The sequence below is a fragment of the Neolamprologus multifasciatus genome, chromosome 5 (genome assembly GCF_963576455.1).
Source record: "Neolamprologus multifasciatus chromosome 5, fNeoMul1.2, whole genome shotgun sequence".
NCBI classification, from domain to species: Eukaryota; Metazoa; Chordata; class Actinopteri; order Cichliformes; family Cichlidae; genus Neolamprologus; species Neolamprologus multifasciatus.
In genome coordinates, this window is record NC_140443.1 from 2,454,808 (window position 1) to 2,472,757 (window position 17,950).

Genomic DNA, 17,950 nt, shown 5'->3' on the forward strand with positions numbered 1-17,950 from the left:
GCACCGTTCAGCTCTCCTGCGGTGGACCCTGTCCTGGAATGTCAATCGAGGCTGTGCTGAGACGTGCAGCAAGGCTGTAGGTAATTCATAGATTTTAAGTAATTGTTTGGCGTGATATAGACTTATTAGGTGATTATAGTGGTCATTTACTTGAATTTACTAGTAACCATACCATATATTAACAAAATAAAGATTACAGCTGGATAAATAACGAGGTATTATTTTAAATATTAGATTTTCGCCTAGACTGCCTCTGTAGTTCAAGTGAAATTACAAGTAACATGTTAAATAAAAGATTTATATTTTAAAGTGAAAACACGTAAATAAAAACGTTTTTTAGAATTTAAGTAAAAGAAAGTCAGACAAAGAAAAAAACCCATTTTTTTCAGAGTACATGAACAATATTCGAGGATTGTTTGTTTTATTATTATTATTAAAAGAAGAATAAAATAGATTGTTGTTGGCCGGATTTACCTCAGACATGCGCAGAAGGGACGGAAATGTTCCGTCTCTGAGGGAGAAATTGACACTGCAGTGCATCAATAATTCCAGCAGGTGACAGTAATGTACGACAACACGATCATCAACCATCTGGAGTCAAGTAAAACACCAACGAAGAAGAGGAGAACCAGTGTAGTCGTATTTGAACTGCACTGATGGGAACGCGGTTTCTGGGGAAGTGGCTGTAGTTTTGAAAAATAATCGCGAGAAAAGGTGAGACGGTGCTGATTTGAAAGCGGAGAATGTGTTGTGTGATTGTGACGTGTGTTGTATTTAATTAAAAGCCGATTTAACGACCATTACTCTTAGTTTAAGCTACTATTAGCTGTCTGTGCTAGCTCTATTAGCAGCCTTTGCTAGCCCGCTCGTGCTAACTTGAGTGCTGCTTTTGATGGATTGTCCTCCTGCTGAGGATTCCTTCAATGGCAGAAACTGTAGTCTCTTTAACAGTACGGTTAGCATCCACTTCTGTTAGTGATAAGCCAACAAAAGTTTCCCCGTTAAACGTGTTAAAACTGTTAAAGTTAGACTTCTGATTAAAGTTTGTGTTATTGCCACTGCAGCGGGATCCAGGTGGACTGTACAGTTGTAGAAAGAAACATCGGGGTCCTTAATGGCTAATCCAACGTTACAGCAGCCCAGTTTCCTGCTGGTGAGTCTCAGAGTCCTGCATCTCTGACCTGACTTAGTTATGAAGTCATTTAAAGGTAATAACTCCTCTCTGGTCATGAATATGTTGTGACATGTGATGTTGTTTCAGGCCAACCTGAAAGCCGATGCTACCACCAAACCTCTCCTGCAGCGATGCCAGGATCTGGTGAAGATCATAGATGAGTATCCTGCAAAGGTATTTATCCCTGGATTTATTTTATTTGCTGTGAAAACAGTCGGTAGAATATCTGCTGGAACGTTTGCATGAATTCCACATGAGAAATAGCTGCAAAGATATTTTCAGATCGGGAGATACAGTAAGGAAATCCGTCATTCAGGCAGAGATCAGTTTAATGTTTCACATTCACTAAGTTTCATTTTGAGTGTCATGGATTCCTCCCAGAAGAAATTTGAACTTTGAACTGAACTCTGAAAGATGTGCAAGTAAATCCAAGATAACTGAATTGTTGGAATGCAGCCTGCTTTCAGATGCCACAGTGTGACTGCAAGGCCCCGTCTGTCATGAATCTAATAAGTTTTGGTAGGACACGACACTGGATGCATGTATCCTGCACAGTGAACCGGGACAGACGGCTGTTTGTTTGCATGCTACTTCCTCTCTGGTGTCGTGATATCAGGCAGAGCATTCATCATACAACTAAACGTCCCGTTGGCTTTTTGTTTTCTTCTTTCTTGGAGGCACAAACATTTTGTTGTACATCTGTTCTTTTGTGTCATTCTGGGCAGTCCAACATTTTATGCTGCATTTTGGCTGGTAGTTAAAGAAGATCACATTATCATCTGGTTACCCTGAATGCAAGTTTGAGGCACTTGTGCTTCGGCCTCACTTTTCAGGCCACAAATCTATTTCTGTCATCAGTCACAGCCCAGGGTTGTTCAGTGTTTGCGAGCTTCAGACATTTGTGCCCCAGATCAGTGGAGACCATTGTTTCCTGAGGCATGTGGGGGTCTCTGCGGATAGCTGGGGTTCTGTTTGCAAGCAGCTGTGGGTGTTTTGCTGAGGGACACAAAGGATGAGTGCAGTTTTGTCGTTCTCTGTTGGCTCCACTGTAGTCAGGACTTGCAGTGTCACAGTGAGATGGAGGCCTGAATATGATTATTGGTCAGGCAGGCAAACGTTAAAGTGTGTTTCTTATTATTGTGTGTGTGTGTGTGTTTCCTCCCTGTAGGAGCTGCACCTGATCTTTCCTTGGCTGGTGGAGAGTGTGTTTGGCAGCCTGGACGGTGTCATCGCTGGCTGGAACCTGCGATTCCTTCATTCACGGAGCAACGAGTACAACATTGTTTTGGACTTCCTAAATCCCAGGTAGCTTCATATCAGCTGAGTGGACTATCATGGAAACCTGCTGAGGTTTTTAATCTGTTAATAAGATTCAAAATATTTAGTAAATTTGGCAGAAGGAGAAACTCGACCTACGAAGTCAGACGTGTTGAACTTCTCTGCTTTTATGACTTGTTTTTTGCCCCACTGAAGAGCACGTCTAGTATATTTTTAGATGTCATGTAGCGCTTCCATTTTTATCTTTTTGTTTTCTAGAATGTCATGCACTCGTATTTTTAAAATATTAAAATATTTTTTATTTCTCTCTTTTTTTTCAGTGGTCCAATGATGAAACTTGTGTATAAACTTCAGGCGGAAGAGTACAAATATGAAATACCAATCAATTATCTCCCAGTAAGAATATTTGCCTCGTCACCTCTGGCTGTTGCAGTCAGACGTTTGAAGTTAAATGTTGTCATTTTATGTTGGAGTGACTGTTCAGACACACAGAGCTGCTGTAACCACATCACTGGTCCTGGATGGATACTGCAAAATGTCTTTTGGGAGAGTTTGAGACGGTTTAAATTTTTCTAGGGTCCTGTGAAAGCCTGCATCCAGGAGGGAGTTCTCCCAGACTGCCCGCTGTTCCACAACAAGCTGCAGTTCCCTCTCTCTGGTCTCCTGACGCTGAACATCGCGTTCAGTATCCTTTGCAATGCAAACAGCAAAATCTGAGGAGTTCTTGAGGATTTTATTTTATTTTTTTGAAATTCAAAAACATTTTATTATTATTATCATCATCCCACAGCAAACCATGCTGATTTAAAAAAACAAACAAACCCTCAACAGCACTGTGGTCGAACTAACCTCTAAAGCTTCCACTTTATGCTTCCAATTTATTGCACATTCTGGTTTTTGGAAAAGCAAATAACACGTTTTAGCTTATTTAAGCCTGTCACACATCAGTTTATTTCATTCACAGTTTCACTGGCATTATTGAATATCAAAAATGCCAATTAAATTGAAAAGAATACTTTGCTAAGCTTGTTATTTTTCAGCTCCTTTGTGTTGCATTTACATTTGGTAATAACCGCTTTTAAATTGTCATCACATTTTTTTGTGTCTGTAGAAGAAAAAAAAAAAAAAATAATAATTTTAGATGTTTGGTACAGTCATAAATGCGTAAGCTTTAGAAGTGACCCAAAACTAGCTAAGCCATCATAAAATTTAATAATAGCATCTGAATTTACAAGTCTTCACAAAAATGTACAGTTTAAAACCTGTGATGCAAATGTTAGAAAAAGATGAAGGCGCTGGAGGTGAAGTTAGCTTTGAGACTGTGATTCAGAGTAAGACAGCTTGCCTGAGTGTTTGCCTGTTATTGTGACTATGAGCCATTATTTTATATCAGTTCTTGAGGATTGATGAAACAATCACTTGTAGAGCTGCTGGTTTTAGGACCAGGTCGCCTACATGTATCTGGTCTCGGATACATACTCTTCCAAACGTCTGAACCATAAATGTTTTCATTTTTGATTTCTTATGATTTCTTAATTAAAGAAGGAAAGAATTCTGCTCTTATGAGATCAGTCGGGTTGTTCCTTAACCTTCTTCAGACCCATTTGAATTCTTCATGTTCAATTTTGCCTACTGTCTCATCTCACCAAAGGTGAGGTTGCCACTAGCACATTATTCACTTTTATATTTTTTTTATTGAACCACCTGATCAAAAACTAATAAGCCCTTTGTTATGATTTCAGAACTACCCTCCAGGCCAGTACGGGAGCTCCACAGACAGCGCCTACTTTGTGCTGGTGGACACTTACCTGAAGTACTTCCTCCCCACTGAAGGAAGCGTTCCTCCTTCCCCTTTCTCCGACTCCAGAGGCTCTGTTTCTGCTCCTTCACCGAGGTACTAGTGACAAGACGAATCTTTAATGGCAGAAACATTTGAATGTTTAATACTGCGTAACACAAAAATCCTGCATTTCCCGAAAAGCTTTGAATTCAGATTCTTCCTGTGCCTTCAACAGATCGTCCAGTGTTTCTTTTGCCAGTTACGGCATCCATAGCCCCAGTCTCCTGAAGCATCACATATTCCATCAGCCCTCAGTGAACGCTGACCCCGCAGCCCAGGAAATCTGGAGGTCTGAAACCCTGTTACAGGTAGGATGCAGATACAGCTCTGGGTCTGCCTTTGTTTGGACTGTGGACGTGGATATGACTGCTGTAACTGGTATTTTTAGGTGGGATTAATCAGCTTATTTCTTGTGCAAGTTGCAGGAAGCGTCCCAAGAAAATATAAATCATACTTGATTTCAATTTCAAGATCTCCCCTTCAGGATCATCTTCAGCACCGCAGCTGTCTTTAGATCTCTCACTGCCAGTTCTGTTCTGTCCCACTGGCTCTGTGATGGGCTGTGGATCCTTCACTGTGTCAGAACAGCCTGACTTTAAATCTGCAGAAGTTGTGGGCAGATAAATCTCAGATGTAGGGCTGCACAATTTTGCATAAAATGAGAATCACGATTTTTCTGCTTAGAATTGAGATCACGATTCTCTCACGATTTTCTTTTCCAGTATAAATATTTATTGCACTTATTAACTGCACATCAACTTCGTAACAGTTGAGACTGAACATAAAAACAATAAATAAACATAAAAACAACAAATGTCTCACATTTTGTCATTGCTGCAAAATGTTGTACTGCTTGAAATTGCGTCTCCACCGTTGCTCGACACTGCGTGTGTAGAGCAGGTAGTGCAACAATAGAAAAATAGTTGCGGGACGGCACTGTGTAGCGTTTGTCTAGGGTGTTGATCATTTTCCTAAATCCCTCGTTTTGCACAGTGTTGATGGAGCCATATCTTTGGTCAGGTGATAAGTAACAGCCTCCGTAATTTCTTTGTGCCTGCAGGAGTTCGACGGGTATGGGGAAGCGCTGTATAAGGTTCCCGTTATTGATGTTTGGGTGGTTGACCGGGACGGATTTTCTCCTGTCACTTCCTCGTCATCCCTGACGTGCTGACGTTGTTTTTTCCTGCTAATTTTAGCAGCTAACTTCTGTATCACGTGGTATAAGGCTCCGCCCCTTTTGTTGAGCAGGAAGGGTGAGCGCTTGTTTTCATGTAGATTACGTCCCGGATCAAAATGCGGTACAATCGTCGTCTTTTTTTTCTTTTTTTTTTCTTTTAATCGTTGTCATTTGGAAATGAGATCGCACATAAGTATGAATCGAGATCGCGATTTTCTAACGATTAATCGTGCAGCCCTACTCACGGGTGTAGTAAATTTAATCCCAGTTTTCTCTAAATGTTCTCCTTCAGACTGCTCAGATTGTTACAGTAGACAGTCTCACCTTGGAGGTTCACGTGATGTCACGTGTCGGTTGTGGCCAACAGTGTCACTCTGCCTGCTTAAGTTTGAGTCGTGGTGAAATCAGAGACTGGTGTGAGTGGTCAGAACAGGACCACTGCCTCACTGAGGTGCAAGAAGATGATCTTCAGTGGAATTTGGCTTGATTTCAATCTTTAATTATGACTCGTACTACACTTACTGCTACAAACAAAACATTTGAACGGCAGTGAAGAGACTTAATACACAGTTTTCAGTTTTGGTGGGCGTGTTTAAAAACAAATGACTAATCATTAATCCTCAAAATATGTTTTGATCTTCCTCAGATGTTTGTGGAGATCTGGCTCCATCACTACTCCTTGGAAATGTATCAGAAGCTGCAGTCTCCTCAGGTAAAGGTAAGATATATACATTTCCTCCCACACACACACACCTGTCCACTTCGCACGGCTGATTGGCTGACCACAACCCCTCCTTCACACCCATGAGGTCCCGTGATTTGTAAAATACATAAATCATGTTGTTGTTGTTTTTATTATTATTAGTTAAGCATCTTCAGCCTCGTCTCTGCGTATTCACTCCTCCAGCAGCTGCTCTGTTTGAGGCATCAGTTTGTAGTTGAATACTTGCTGTAAACAGCCTCTTCGGTCTGAGCTTAGAGCTCCTGCATAAAGCGATTGGGGCATGTTCCTGGTAGTAGTGCTTTTGCTTCCTACCACATCCTTTGCATGCTGCATGTCCGTGTCAGCAAGCGTGTTGCTGGTATGTTCTCCATGTGTATGTACAACACAGCATAAAGTCACGGTGGAGTGGATCAATGTGTGCATAAATGTGTGTCTCAGTGCGACAGACGCTTATGCTGGTGTTTATTTCACCTGCACTATATACAGTGTGCATGACACTGTAGATATACAGCATGTGCTTAGACCCTCTCATCTATATTATTATTTATTGCACGGTCAGCATGTTACCTACTTGAATATCCACCCAACTGCAGTTTCTTTGTAGCTGTGCTTTTGTCCGCAGTTACCTGAAAGTCAAAAGTGATGCACGTTAGCTAAGATAAGAGTTGCACGCTTAGTATTTTCACTATTGATTGATTCAACAATCGAACTACAAAAAACATTGAAGAAATTTTCATGTCTGTCCAGGATTTAAGGACAAAGCTAATATTCATTTATCAAATATTAGTAGCTGGTTGATTTGTTTGTTTGCAGTTGTACGCTCAATGGCCACTTCATTAAGTACACCTCTTGCTAGTATTGTGTTGGACTCTCGTTTGCTTTCTGAGCTTCTTAATCTTTGTAGCACAGATTGAGCAAAGTGCAGGAAACATTTAGAGATTCATGTTGACATGATACTCCGGGTCGGGGATGAGTTCCTGCCCCAAGTGGAGGAGTTCAAGTATCTCGGGGTCTTGTTCGCGAGTGATGGGAGAAGGGAGCCGGAGATCGACAGATGGATTGGGGCTGCAGCTGCAGTGATGCGGACGCTGCACCGGTCCGTCGTGGTGAAGAGGGAGCTGAGTGTAAAAGCGAAGCTCTCAATTTACCGGTCGATCTACGTCCCTACCCTCACCTATGGCCACGAGCTGTGGGTAGTGACCGAAAGAATGAGATCGCGGATACAAGCGGCAGAAATGAGCTTCCTCCGAAGGGTGGCTGGCCTCTCCCTTAGAGATAGGGTGAGAAGTTCGGCCATCCGGGAGGGGCTCAGAGTAGAGCCGCTGCTGCTCCACATCGAAAGGAGCCAGCTGAGGTGGTTCGGGCATCTGACAAGGATGCCTCCTGGGCGCCTCCTGGGTGAGGTGTTCCGGGCATGTCCCACCGGGAGGAGGCCCCGGGGCAGACCCAGGACACGCTGGAGAGATTATATGTCTCGGCTGGCCTGGGAACGCCTTGGTGTTCCCCCGGATAAGCTGGTGGAAGTGGCTGGGGAGAGGGAGGTCTGGGCCTCTCTGCTTAGGCTGCTGCCCCCGCGACCCGGCCTCGGATGAAGATGGATGGATGGATGTTGACATGATAGCGGCAGCTGCTGCAGATTTGTGATGATGTGAATCTGTTATTCCACCACATCCCAAAGGAGGCTGAGATGTGGAGGCCGTTAGAGTGCAGCAAACTCACAGTCATGTTGAGGAAACCAGTTTATCTGAGCTTTTGGTGATGGAGCGTTGTACTGGAGTGATACCCGGTGTGGTCTTCTGCATCAGGGTTCAACGTGTTCAGAGATGCTCTTCTGTCATCTTGGTTGTATTTAGTGGTTATAAGAACCGCCACTAACTGCATATTTTCTCTTCTTTAGATTCCAGCAATGGCTGTGTGGAGAAAATCTATTAGCCGTCTGGGACCAGAATTACTTTAAATCCTGTTTCTTCCCCACCCTGATGTTCAGTTTGAACTTCAGCAGGTCATCTTGACCATCTCTATGGCCTTAAATACATGAAGTTGCTGCTATTTGATTGGTCGATTAGATATTTGCCTTAATGAGCAGCTGAACCTTCGGAGTACTTAATGAAGTGGCTGGTGGGTGTAGTTCAGCTGTAGATGATGTTCTGTTTACTGCTGCCTCTGTCAGTGCGCCCCAGGGTGGCTGTGGCTACAATGTAGCTGCCATCACCAGTGTGTGAATGTGTGGATGACTGGATGTGTAAAGCGCTATACAGATACAGACCATTTACCATGAGACTGCAGAGGAAAGGGTGGACTCACTGTGTGACATTCTGACCGTCCCGAAGAGTAAACATGATTTTAATTGTTGTCACCTGAACTTGTTAAACGCTGTGTGAGCTCACTGTGTCTGTTATATATAAGAGTGGAGTTAACCTGCAAGATTTTGGAGGCGTGCTCATTTCCAGCACCACTTTTTCATCTTTGCATAATTCACAGTTCAGTCCGATCCAGTTTGATGCTAATAATTTAATCTTACACACAAACCCCAAAATCTTACAGTGTTGAGTTCCCTCTGTTTGTGTTGTTGAACAGTAGGAATGGGAATGATTTCAGTTTGGATCGGTGACGGTTTAAAAACACAAACTGGGATTTCCTGCTCGTTTTTTCACTCTTTCCTGGTTGATGGCAGCCGGCGATTTGGGGGTTTCAGATGCATTTTCAGTATTAATGAACAAAGTGTTTTGGAGTGAAATGATTCCCGTCCCTACAGTCACGTAACTCACGTCTGGTGTAGGAACGGCGTCTGCGTCGCCCCCAGCCGTTCATTTTGTTCCCAAAGTCACTTTGTTGTCTTTGTGTCTCCTCTCCTGTCTCCTGCTCTTTTTCTCCTCAATATTTCCGGCCAATTGTTTGTCTGGTTGCTCTCGCTCCTGTTTTTGCTGCCTCCTTTGCTCCTGTTCTCACGTGTAACTTCCTCCTGCCACCTTTTTCGTTCCCTGCCTCCTCTTCCTCACTTTTTTCCCCCTCTCCCCCTCTCTTCACTGTTGCTCCTCCACCTTTCGTCGTTGTCTTTCCTCTTCCTCATCTTCCTCTACCCCCTCCCCCCCTGGTGGTTACGGGTGAACAGCTGGCGCTGCTGCAGTACCGCCTCAGTATGTCCAGCATGCCGTGCCAACCCCACGCCCCACCAGGCTCTGGGACCCTCCACACCTACCAAGTACTTTTACCTTTTCATTCACCCCCGCCCCTCTGGGGCCTCCTGGAGGTAAACCTCAGTCACTCAAGCTCACAGTCAAGGTTACTTCTCTGGTAACAACAACCAGACGATGTCATTCCAGTCACGGCCTGTAGATGGCGATGATAGCAGCGGCTGTTTAGCTTCATTCTGCAAGCTTGTTTACTAAAAAGCTCAGCTCTCTGTTCATTTAAGATAGAACTTAATGCTTATTGACCTTCAGCTGATTATTAAAGACAGAGATTGCCCACATTATACGGTAACAGCGTTTAACTCTTTGGCTGCTGTCGGTAAACCAGAGGATGATTGGCCTGTTTCCTTTGAGTCTGACTGTAAATTCTGAATTTTACAGAGAAGTATCCTTGAAAGAGAAAGTAATCCAGGAATGAAGCTTTGAAAATGAATCTTTGAGCAGATTTTACTGGTTTGGGTGTGGTTCTTGCTTTTTCTTTTTTTTACAGGCATGCTTTTTACACTGTCTGCTGTGCTTTGTTGTTTATGTAGTGTTTCTCTCTATTGGCAGCATTAATCTTTTGAAAGCAAAGATACTACTACAATCAAATCAGAACTTCTTATTTTAAGAAATGATATTGATCATTTTTTATGACCAATCAGAAACATGTAAATATCATTACTTTCCTTGCTTTGCTTGTTTGTGTTTCCTGATGTCCAGACGAGGAAACATGCAGCTGGTTGATGAAGCAGCTTCGAGCACTGAGGTCCCACCTCTTAGTTTCTCACAGTTTTATTATATAAATTATTTTTTAATAAAACAAAAACGTTAGGGTCATTGAAGGGAAACGGTAAATTAATTAAGTGTTCAGGCATTTACAAGGAAAATATGCAAATATGCAAATTGCAAAGTGTGTTTTTAAAGTTCAGTGTCAGCGGAAGCTTTTCATCCGGTGATGTTAGCGATCACACTCAGGTTAAATACAGTACGGTATAACTTCCTTCATGGCGCTCCAGAGTCAGTCCACACCGTGTGAAAGCCGTCCGGCTCCTGAGTGTGGGACCTCTGTTCTCTCTGGTAATTGTTTGGCTGCTTGTGGATTTGGACGCATTGCGATGGCTGCTTTTTCCATCAATCCTGGCTGCGATTGGGCGTATTTGGCGTCATGTCCGAGCACTGTGTGTGACCGGTTCCCTCTGCAGGAGCCCTTTAGCCCGACGGAGGAGCACGTGCTGGTGGTGCGTCTCCTGGTGAAACACGTACACGCCTTCTCCAACAGCCTGAAGCCTGAGCAGCTGTCGTCCTCGCCCTCCGCCCACTCGCACACCCACACCAGCCCACTGGAAGAGTTTAAGAGGTCAGTTCCTGCACACGCTGCTGTCAGACTTTGTGGAAGTAGAACAATTATTAGTAAAATAAAATATTAAGCAAGTAAAGCAGATTTAATGGTTGAACTGTTGCTTTTAGATGTGCATCATGTGTCAGCAGTGGTAGCTTCTCTACAGCTCTGACTTTAAATAAAAGACCAAAAGCAGGAAGTGGCTCATTAAATGAAGGTTTTAGTTAACTTTGTGTTTCCCCCACAGGGTGGTGGTGCAGCGCTTTGTGCAGCAGAAGCTGTACCTGTTCCTGCAGCACTGCTTCGGTCACTGGCCTCTGGACGCGTCTTTCAGAGCAGTAGGTCTCTCACATCCTGACGTGGTCATCGGTTGTTTTGCTCCATGAACACACAGTTTGCTGCTACGAGCGTATTTTGTCCGTGTTCAGGTGTTGGAGACGTGGCTGAGCTACATCCAGCCCTGGAGATACACCGGGGAGAAGCCAAACCCTCAGCCCGACCAAAACAGAACCGTGCCTGAAAAATGGTGAGCAGAGTGGCTCTGAAGTGCTCGTCCATAAAATCTTCATCTTGTTTTTCCTCCCTTTGTGTCGTTGAGCCAACATTTTGTGTTTGTTATTATTTTATGTTCTGGAGTTTCTTGTGTCGTCAGTGTATACTTCCTGTTTTACTTTGAAGGTCTGTGTCTTGTCGTGTCTAATTAGGTTCAGCTGTGTTCCCCTTTGGTGTGTCATTCCCTCATTACCATGTGTGTATTTATAGTGTGTGCCTCATCGCTCCGTCTGCGTCTCATGGTGTTCTCTTCATTCGTCCTGCGTCTCCCTGCTCTTCATCCTGCTTTATTATTTCAGGTCTCCTTACTAGTGTTCCCAGTTCAGGTCTTTAGTAGTTTCTTGTGCCTCATTTTTCTGTTTTCCGCTCACCTGCATCTAGCTGTTTCCTGCATATTGGGTCCTTTTACTACGATTATTTTGATAGTCGACTAATCAGATCATCATCCATTGGACATAAAACATACAGCTTATTGCACCAGCCGCATCTGCTCTTATATAACTATCATTAGCTTACAGCTTTAAGTGTTTAAGGTATGTGCTAACTAAAAATAAAGACAAGATGATAGTTTATTACATTTTAATGACATTTGCAGATTGTTTTGGTGAAGTTTAATAAACTCCTTGCTAGGGATGGGTATCGCTTAGGTTTTATCCGATACCGGTGCCAAACCGGTACTTTTGAAACGGTGCCGGTGCTTAAACGGTGCTCAAACCGGTGCTTAAAGAATGGAAAACACAAAATTGGTCCAAAAACCTCTCATGTTCAGCTGTTTTTTTGTAAAAAGATAACAATGTTAGTCTTTTCTGCAGCTATGGGGCATATATGGTATCACTCTTGGCTGGAAGCAGCTTAAACAATGGAAAAAACACAAACTTTGTCCAAAAACCTCTCATGTTTAACTGTTTTCCACTTTTTCTTTGGTCATTTTAGCCTTTTTGTCCAGGGTGAAGGGAGTATCTGCCATCAAACAAGAAGACAGCCGCATGTAACTACGATGGTGTTTGCTAGTTCACCTTACATGCATTAATGTAATAACGTGGTTAAACTACTCAACTTAAATTACACACGAACAACATGAAGCTACTCACGCAGAGAAGAACGGCTGCTGCTGCATCATCATCCTCATCATTTCTGCTACACTGGCAGGGCTAGGGGCCAGGACTCTCCTCTTCGGGTTTTTGGGGGATGTTGCTAACTCCGGGTCCGATAACAGGCACCACACCCGCAGTAGATGCGCTCGATGTGAGGTCTCGCAGCAAGCTATCAAATACGGCGCATTTCTCGGCCTTAAAAAAAACGCTATGCGTCGCCAGGTGTTTCATCGGATTTGAGGTGTTACCTCCTTTGACAGTATCACAGTATCAGCTTAAAGCACTTGTTGCAGCTGCTGAGTTTGCATCTTTTGCTGTGAAGTACAGCCAGACGTTTGACCGCTTCGCCTTGGGCATTTTTAATCTGTAGCTCTGCTCTAAAAGAATGTACGTACCTGGACCCGCCTACTATCCTCGGAAACGTAAAATGATTGGCTAGAATCTAAAGTGTATCATTCCATACCAGTTGGTGGCGGTAATGCACCTTACAGTTGTTTGCCAACCGCCAATACAAATGTAAGGAAGAAGAAAGTGTATGACAGCTCAGGGAAAATAAAGCACCGAAATAAAGCACCGAAATGTGCGCTGCTTTTCGGTCTGGTTACTACCGTTTATGTCAGAACCGGTGCCGTCATGGCACCGGATACCGGTACCCATCCCTACTCCTTGCTATCTAAAATATAACAGGACACCGGAGTAAATTCTCGAGCATCTCACACTTCTGATAATCAGCTGTCTGCTTGACGTTTATTCAGCTGTGTAAAAACTATAACTTTAATCTCAGCCAAACCGATTTACTCAGGAACAAATAAAATACTAAAAAACAGCCAAACAATAACATTTTTAAGTTATCTAAGTGACTTATATATCATGTTTAACCTGAGTAGTGAAAGACGGCGGTGGGTTTGAAAACGATCTGCCGGGAGTCCGGTGTTCTCACGGCTCTAGTTAGCCTAGCCCCCGGCTAGCTATCGAGCTAGTGGCTAACAGACGTCTCCGAAAACGTCGGAGCGCTTTTGAAAATATGTGGTGTCTTGATAAACTGAGCAGATATTTGAGGTTTACACAGCTACATTCTCGCCTGAAAATATGTTAAACGTTTATTTTGTGACCCAGAAAGAATAATAAGAGTAATATTAAAACTAACTAGCTGCCGCCATTGTTGGAAACTGAGCTGGGCTGCGCTATGAATTCTGGGACACAGCTTCTTCTTCTTCGGGGTTTAACGGCAGCTGGCATCCTTGTACCAGTGTTGCCAACTCCTCAGTAAGGAAAATCGCTATTGGTTGTCCTAAAAGTCGCTAGAAGTCGCTAAATGATGTCATCACCTAATTTGCATAATTGGTCATGCTAATATAATTGTAACCTACGCTGCTGGAGAGAGAAATAACATCGTGGACGAGACATAAAGTGAGCAAAAAACGTCCTAAATGCAGTTAGAGTTTATTTAGAACTACAAATTAAATTTATTTTAGCAATTATTGTTTTTTGTAATGTCACAATTCCAACCCTGCTCCTTAATCCGGGCTTGGACCGGCAAAGGTGACCCGAAATAGGCACTCTGGTGGAATTATTTTGTGTGTGTGTGTTTATAAGTAGTTTTAAACCTGATCCACAAAACAGCATAAGAGTAAAAGAAGAACTGACTGCATTACAGCACCCGCTGCTTGGTTAGAGTAAAAGCGATATGCGCTTTCACGTCTTTTTTTTTTAGCGACTTTTCTTGGAAAAAAAGTCGCTAGGGGGTCTGAAAACTCGCTAAATATAGCGACAAAGTCGCTAAGTTGGCAACACTGCCTTGTACATGCAGTGCTGCCATCTTCTGTTTCAGTCCGTTATTACATTCTTAAATCCTACTACTTATTCCTGCGTCTTTTGTGATCTTACAAAGCTTCAAACGACGCGTCGACTATTAAATCAGTCGTCGACGATTTTGATAGTCGACGTAATCGTGACTAGTCGACTAATCGTGGCAGGCCTACTGCTGCCCCAGCCGTGACACTTCGGCTTCAGATATAATCGGCAACTAGTGAATGAATATTTGAGGAGGGGGTCCATTCTATTAATTTGTAAATGAGGCTAAACAGATGCAGTAGTTTTCATTTTAATGTCCATCACCTTTCCACAGGCACAGGTTTGATAAATACTGTGAAACAAAGCTGGACAAGACACAATTATTAGAGTATGTGTAAGTGCAGGTGGTTTGATTCTGCTAGATTTTAAATGAGACATATTTAATAAATAGATTTTTAATGAAACCTGATATTTTGGGCTTGTCGTTCTTTTTGCTGACTGAATCATAGCTCTGACCCTCAGAAAGGTGAAAGTCTGGGGATTGATGCTGTTTTGGGGTTCAGACTGATAGATGATGTTCTGATGATAACTTTGTCTCCTGCAGGGAGTCCTTTGTTCATGAGAACCTGCTCATGTACACGAAGCTCTTCCAGGTGTTTTTGAACCGAGCGGTCAGGACCGATCTGGTGAACGCCAAAAATGCGCTGATGGTCTTCAGGGTGGCCAAAGTCTTCGCTCAGCCTAACCTGGCAGAAATGATCCAGAAAGGTGACGAGGGGCATCTGTTGGGCTCATTAGTATTGTTCACAAGTCTGCATATGAGCATCTGAACTTTTCATTTGCTCGTTAAGTGAAGTGTTAGTGTTTTGTTCTCACACTGGTTAAAAATAAAACCTTGATAACGTGGATCTGTTTGGACATCTTTTAGGAAATCTGATTGGCATTTTTCATATTTCTTGACACTAATATAGAAACGAATCATTACTTGGTGAAAAGTTACCACCAATGATGATCACATGACTTTGGCTTTGTCACTTTGTCCCACAAACACCTGGAATCGTCTCCCTGCAGGTGAGCAGTTGTTCCTGGAGCCCGAGCACGTCCTCCACCACCGGCAGCCCCGCGGCTACCTGACGCCAGGACAAGGAGGCAGCTACCTGTCGTCACGGCAGCGGGTGGTGACGGACATGGTGTTCAAGGTGAAGAGCCACGTCTACGGTTTGGAAGGACAGGACTGTCAGTACAAGCAGATGTTTGGCACGGAGCTCAGAGGGGCGGTAAGTTTACCTGCGTGGCTTTTTAAGTCGGCCTGAGGTGCAGAAAACATCTGTGTTGCTCCGAGTTTTCACCTCCTGTCCATCCCGCAGGTCATGAAGCTAATCCAGATCATTGCACAAGCCAGACAGACGGCCAAGAGGATATCAGATCATTCGAGTGAGGTGGCGGCTAATAAATCGTTCCTGTCCTGGTTCGGACTCGGTGCATCTGATCTGAACAACGGCTTCCCCGGAGCCGAGCCAGAGGAGACCGGAGAATATCTGAAAAAGACCCACGAGTTCCTGGACAGAGCTTTGGAAAACCTGTGCCAGATATTTAAGGTCAGATTAGTCTGGATGTTTTTATTCACTCAGCACGTTCACTTAAGCCCGTCCTTTGTTTGAAGCTGGGCTTTGTAACAGGAGGGTTTTTGTTGTTTTGCAGCTAAACCAGGGGCAGCTGAATCAGCTCATATCAAACCTGGGCTCCTCGGAGGATGATGGCAACAGCAAACAGCTGCCAGACTGCGTGCAGAGTGAGAACGGGCTGATCCTGACTGACCTGGGCCGGAGGCAGGTCGGTATTTGATCCTAAAAGAGGACGACGGGCGTTAGGGTTATGGACGGAGGAGAACTGACTAAAAGAGGTCGTGTGTGTTTTCCTGCAGATCATAAATGGACTGCGCAGGTTTGACATTCACTATCAGGGAGACCCGGAGCTGCAGCCCATTAGGAGCTACGAGAACGCCCTGCTGGTCAGGCTCTTCTACAGGATCTCTTCTCTGATTAATGAGAGGGTGAGTGCTGTCAGCCTGCAAGGGCGTCGTAACGACTCAAGAAGGGGCTGTGAGTAGAAACAGTCAGGTGACGTGAGGATGGAGAGCAGCACAGTAACAAAGGACAAATGTAACCTTTGTTTCTCAGCTGTCTTCAAACAGGCGTTGCCGCCCTCACCATCTCATACTTTTAACAGTTTCAGTTCTTCAAAACACGAAGTACAGATTTGAAGCTCAGTAAACAGCTGCTTCACTGTTTGTGCTCAATTTCATATTTGACTGTGACGAATGAAACACGTGTGTCTGTTGTTGCCTCCTCACAGTTCGGACGACACATGAATGCACTGTGCTCGCGTCCAGACTTCCTGGGCCGTCTGGGTCGTCACTACTTGACGAATCTCGAGTCCAGCACCAAACTAAAGCACAGCCCGATGTCGCGGCACGTGTTGGGGAGGAGCCAGCGGCCGAAGCTGAGCCTTCGCCCGCTGGCCAGCTACAGGACCATCCTGCTGCTGCTTCTCTTCTACGTGTTTGGAGCCCTGCTGTCGCTCGGCCCTATCTCCAGCACCGTGCTGCTCCTCGCCGGCGGCTTCCTGTACGGACTTCTCATGACGCTGTTTGCAGACAAACTGAAGACGCACTAAAGCTTTTGACATGTCTGGAAATAAATCGTTTTAATGTCTTGAAAGAAATCAGACTGTAGTCTGCGCACAGATGAGTACAGCGAGCACGGAGGGGGATCGGCAGCTCTTCAGTTTTTGTTTTTCATATGATTTGTGTCGTCCAGCCTTGTAAATAATTGGAGAACTTCTCAGCTTTCCTTCTTGTTCTGTTCCTCCCCAACATCTGAGAACAGGTGGAGGCCAAAATATTCAAAGTGCTGATGGAATAAAGAGGAAGCTGAGTTTTCATCCAAATGACTCATTAAACTGTTTGCACTCTTTTGTAGTTCTCGTTTCTTAACTGTCTGTGTGCATCACATCCACTCCTCCAATAACACCAGGCTACAAAAATAGAACCAGCTCCCCAATATTATATTTTACTGGGTCAAAGGTCTTTTATTTTATTTTATTTTTTTAAAATGGGCACATTTTACACTTAAAATCGTGCCGCAACAAACTAGCAGGCAGACAAAACCTGCAAACGATGAGTGAAATATAAAAAGTGATGACAAACTGATGAAAACATGAGTCTTAAGACACAAAGGCAACAAATGAAAAGTTACAGTAAGTTACAGTTACAGTATCCTCGCTGTGTTGTTTTTGTTACTATTCTATCCACGTACTGTCGATTGGGCTGATGCTGGGACGCCAGCTAAAGCGATTTTTCATTGCAGGAGTCATGTGATCCCAGGTGTGTAAAGGATTCACTGGGTCAAATGTCACTAAAATTAATGTTTGATTTTTTTAAAAATATGTATATTTATGTGAAAGTGTGCTGTTCTTTACGCCGCTGTTTCAGTTCACTAGACTTTCATGGACTCTGGACCACTGCAGCACCTTGATTCTCTCCTTTTTCAGCCATTCTGTTGGAGATTTGCTGCTGTGCTCGGGATCATTGGCCTGTTGTATGATCCAAATTGGGTCTGTCAGACAGATGGCCTCACATGTGAGGAACACTTTGTGGTCGACTAAGGTGTTATGGTCCTGTGGCTGCAGAACAAGCCCAAATCAGCGCTTCTGGACTATGCTGACAGTTAGTGTGGGATGTTTTCTCCAGTCGCGGTGCTGTGATCATGGACCAACATCTCCATGTTGGTCTCATCTGTCCAAA

At 43.8% G+C, this 17,950-nt stretch overlaps 1 protein-coding gene across 7 annotated transcripts; it reads left to right on the plus strand.

Annotated features, from left to right (window-relative positions):
* The first annotated feature begins 580 nt into the window (after positions 1-580).
* On the plus strand, positions 581-17,125 carry smpd4 (sphingomyelin phosphodiesterase 4). 7 transcript variants are annotated; one of them, XM_085160398.1, is made up of 20 exons: positions 581-714; positions 1,065-1,153; positions 1,262-1,348; positions 2,343-2,479; positions 2,773-2,848; positions 3,029-3,137; positions 4,051-4,103; positions 4,195-4,346; positions 4,468-4,600; positions 6,116-6,187; positions 9,306-9,443; positions 10,569-10,723; positions 10,953-11,043; positions 11,134-11,231; positions 14,750-14,913; positions 15,217-15,422; positions 15,513-15,743; positions 15,847-15,978; positions 16,070-16,198; positions 16,501-17,125. In XM_085160398.1, the coding sequence occupies exons 2-20, from the start codon at positions 1,115-1,117 to the stop codon at positions 16,819-16,821; spliced, it is 2,523 nt and encodes an 840-aa protein (XP_085016524.1). In that variant the 5' UTR covers positions 581-714; positions 1,065-1,114; the 3' UTR covers positions 16,822-17,125. The 7 variants fall into 7 exon arrangements, with proteins under 7 accessions (XP_085016524.1, XP_085016527.1, XP_085016526.1 ...); XM_085160401.1 differs by having other exon boundaries at positions 9,306-9,395; XM_085160400.1 differs by having other exon boundaries at positions 6,116-6,181.
* Positions 17,126-17,950: the final 825 nt, after the last annotated feature.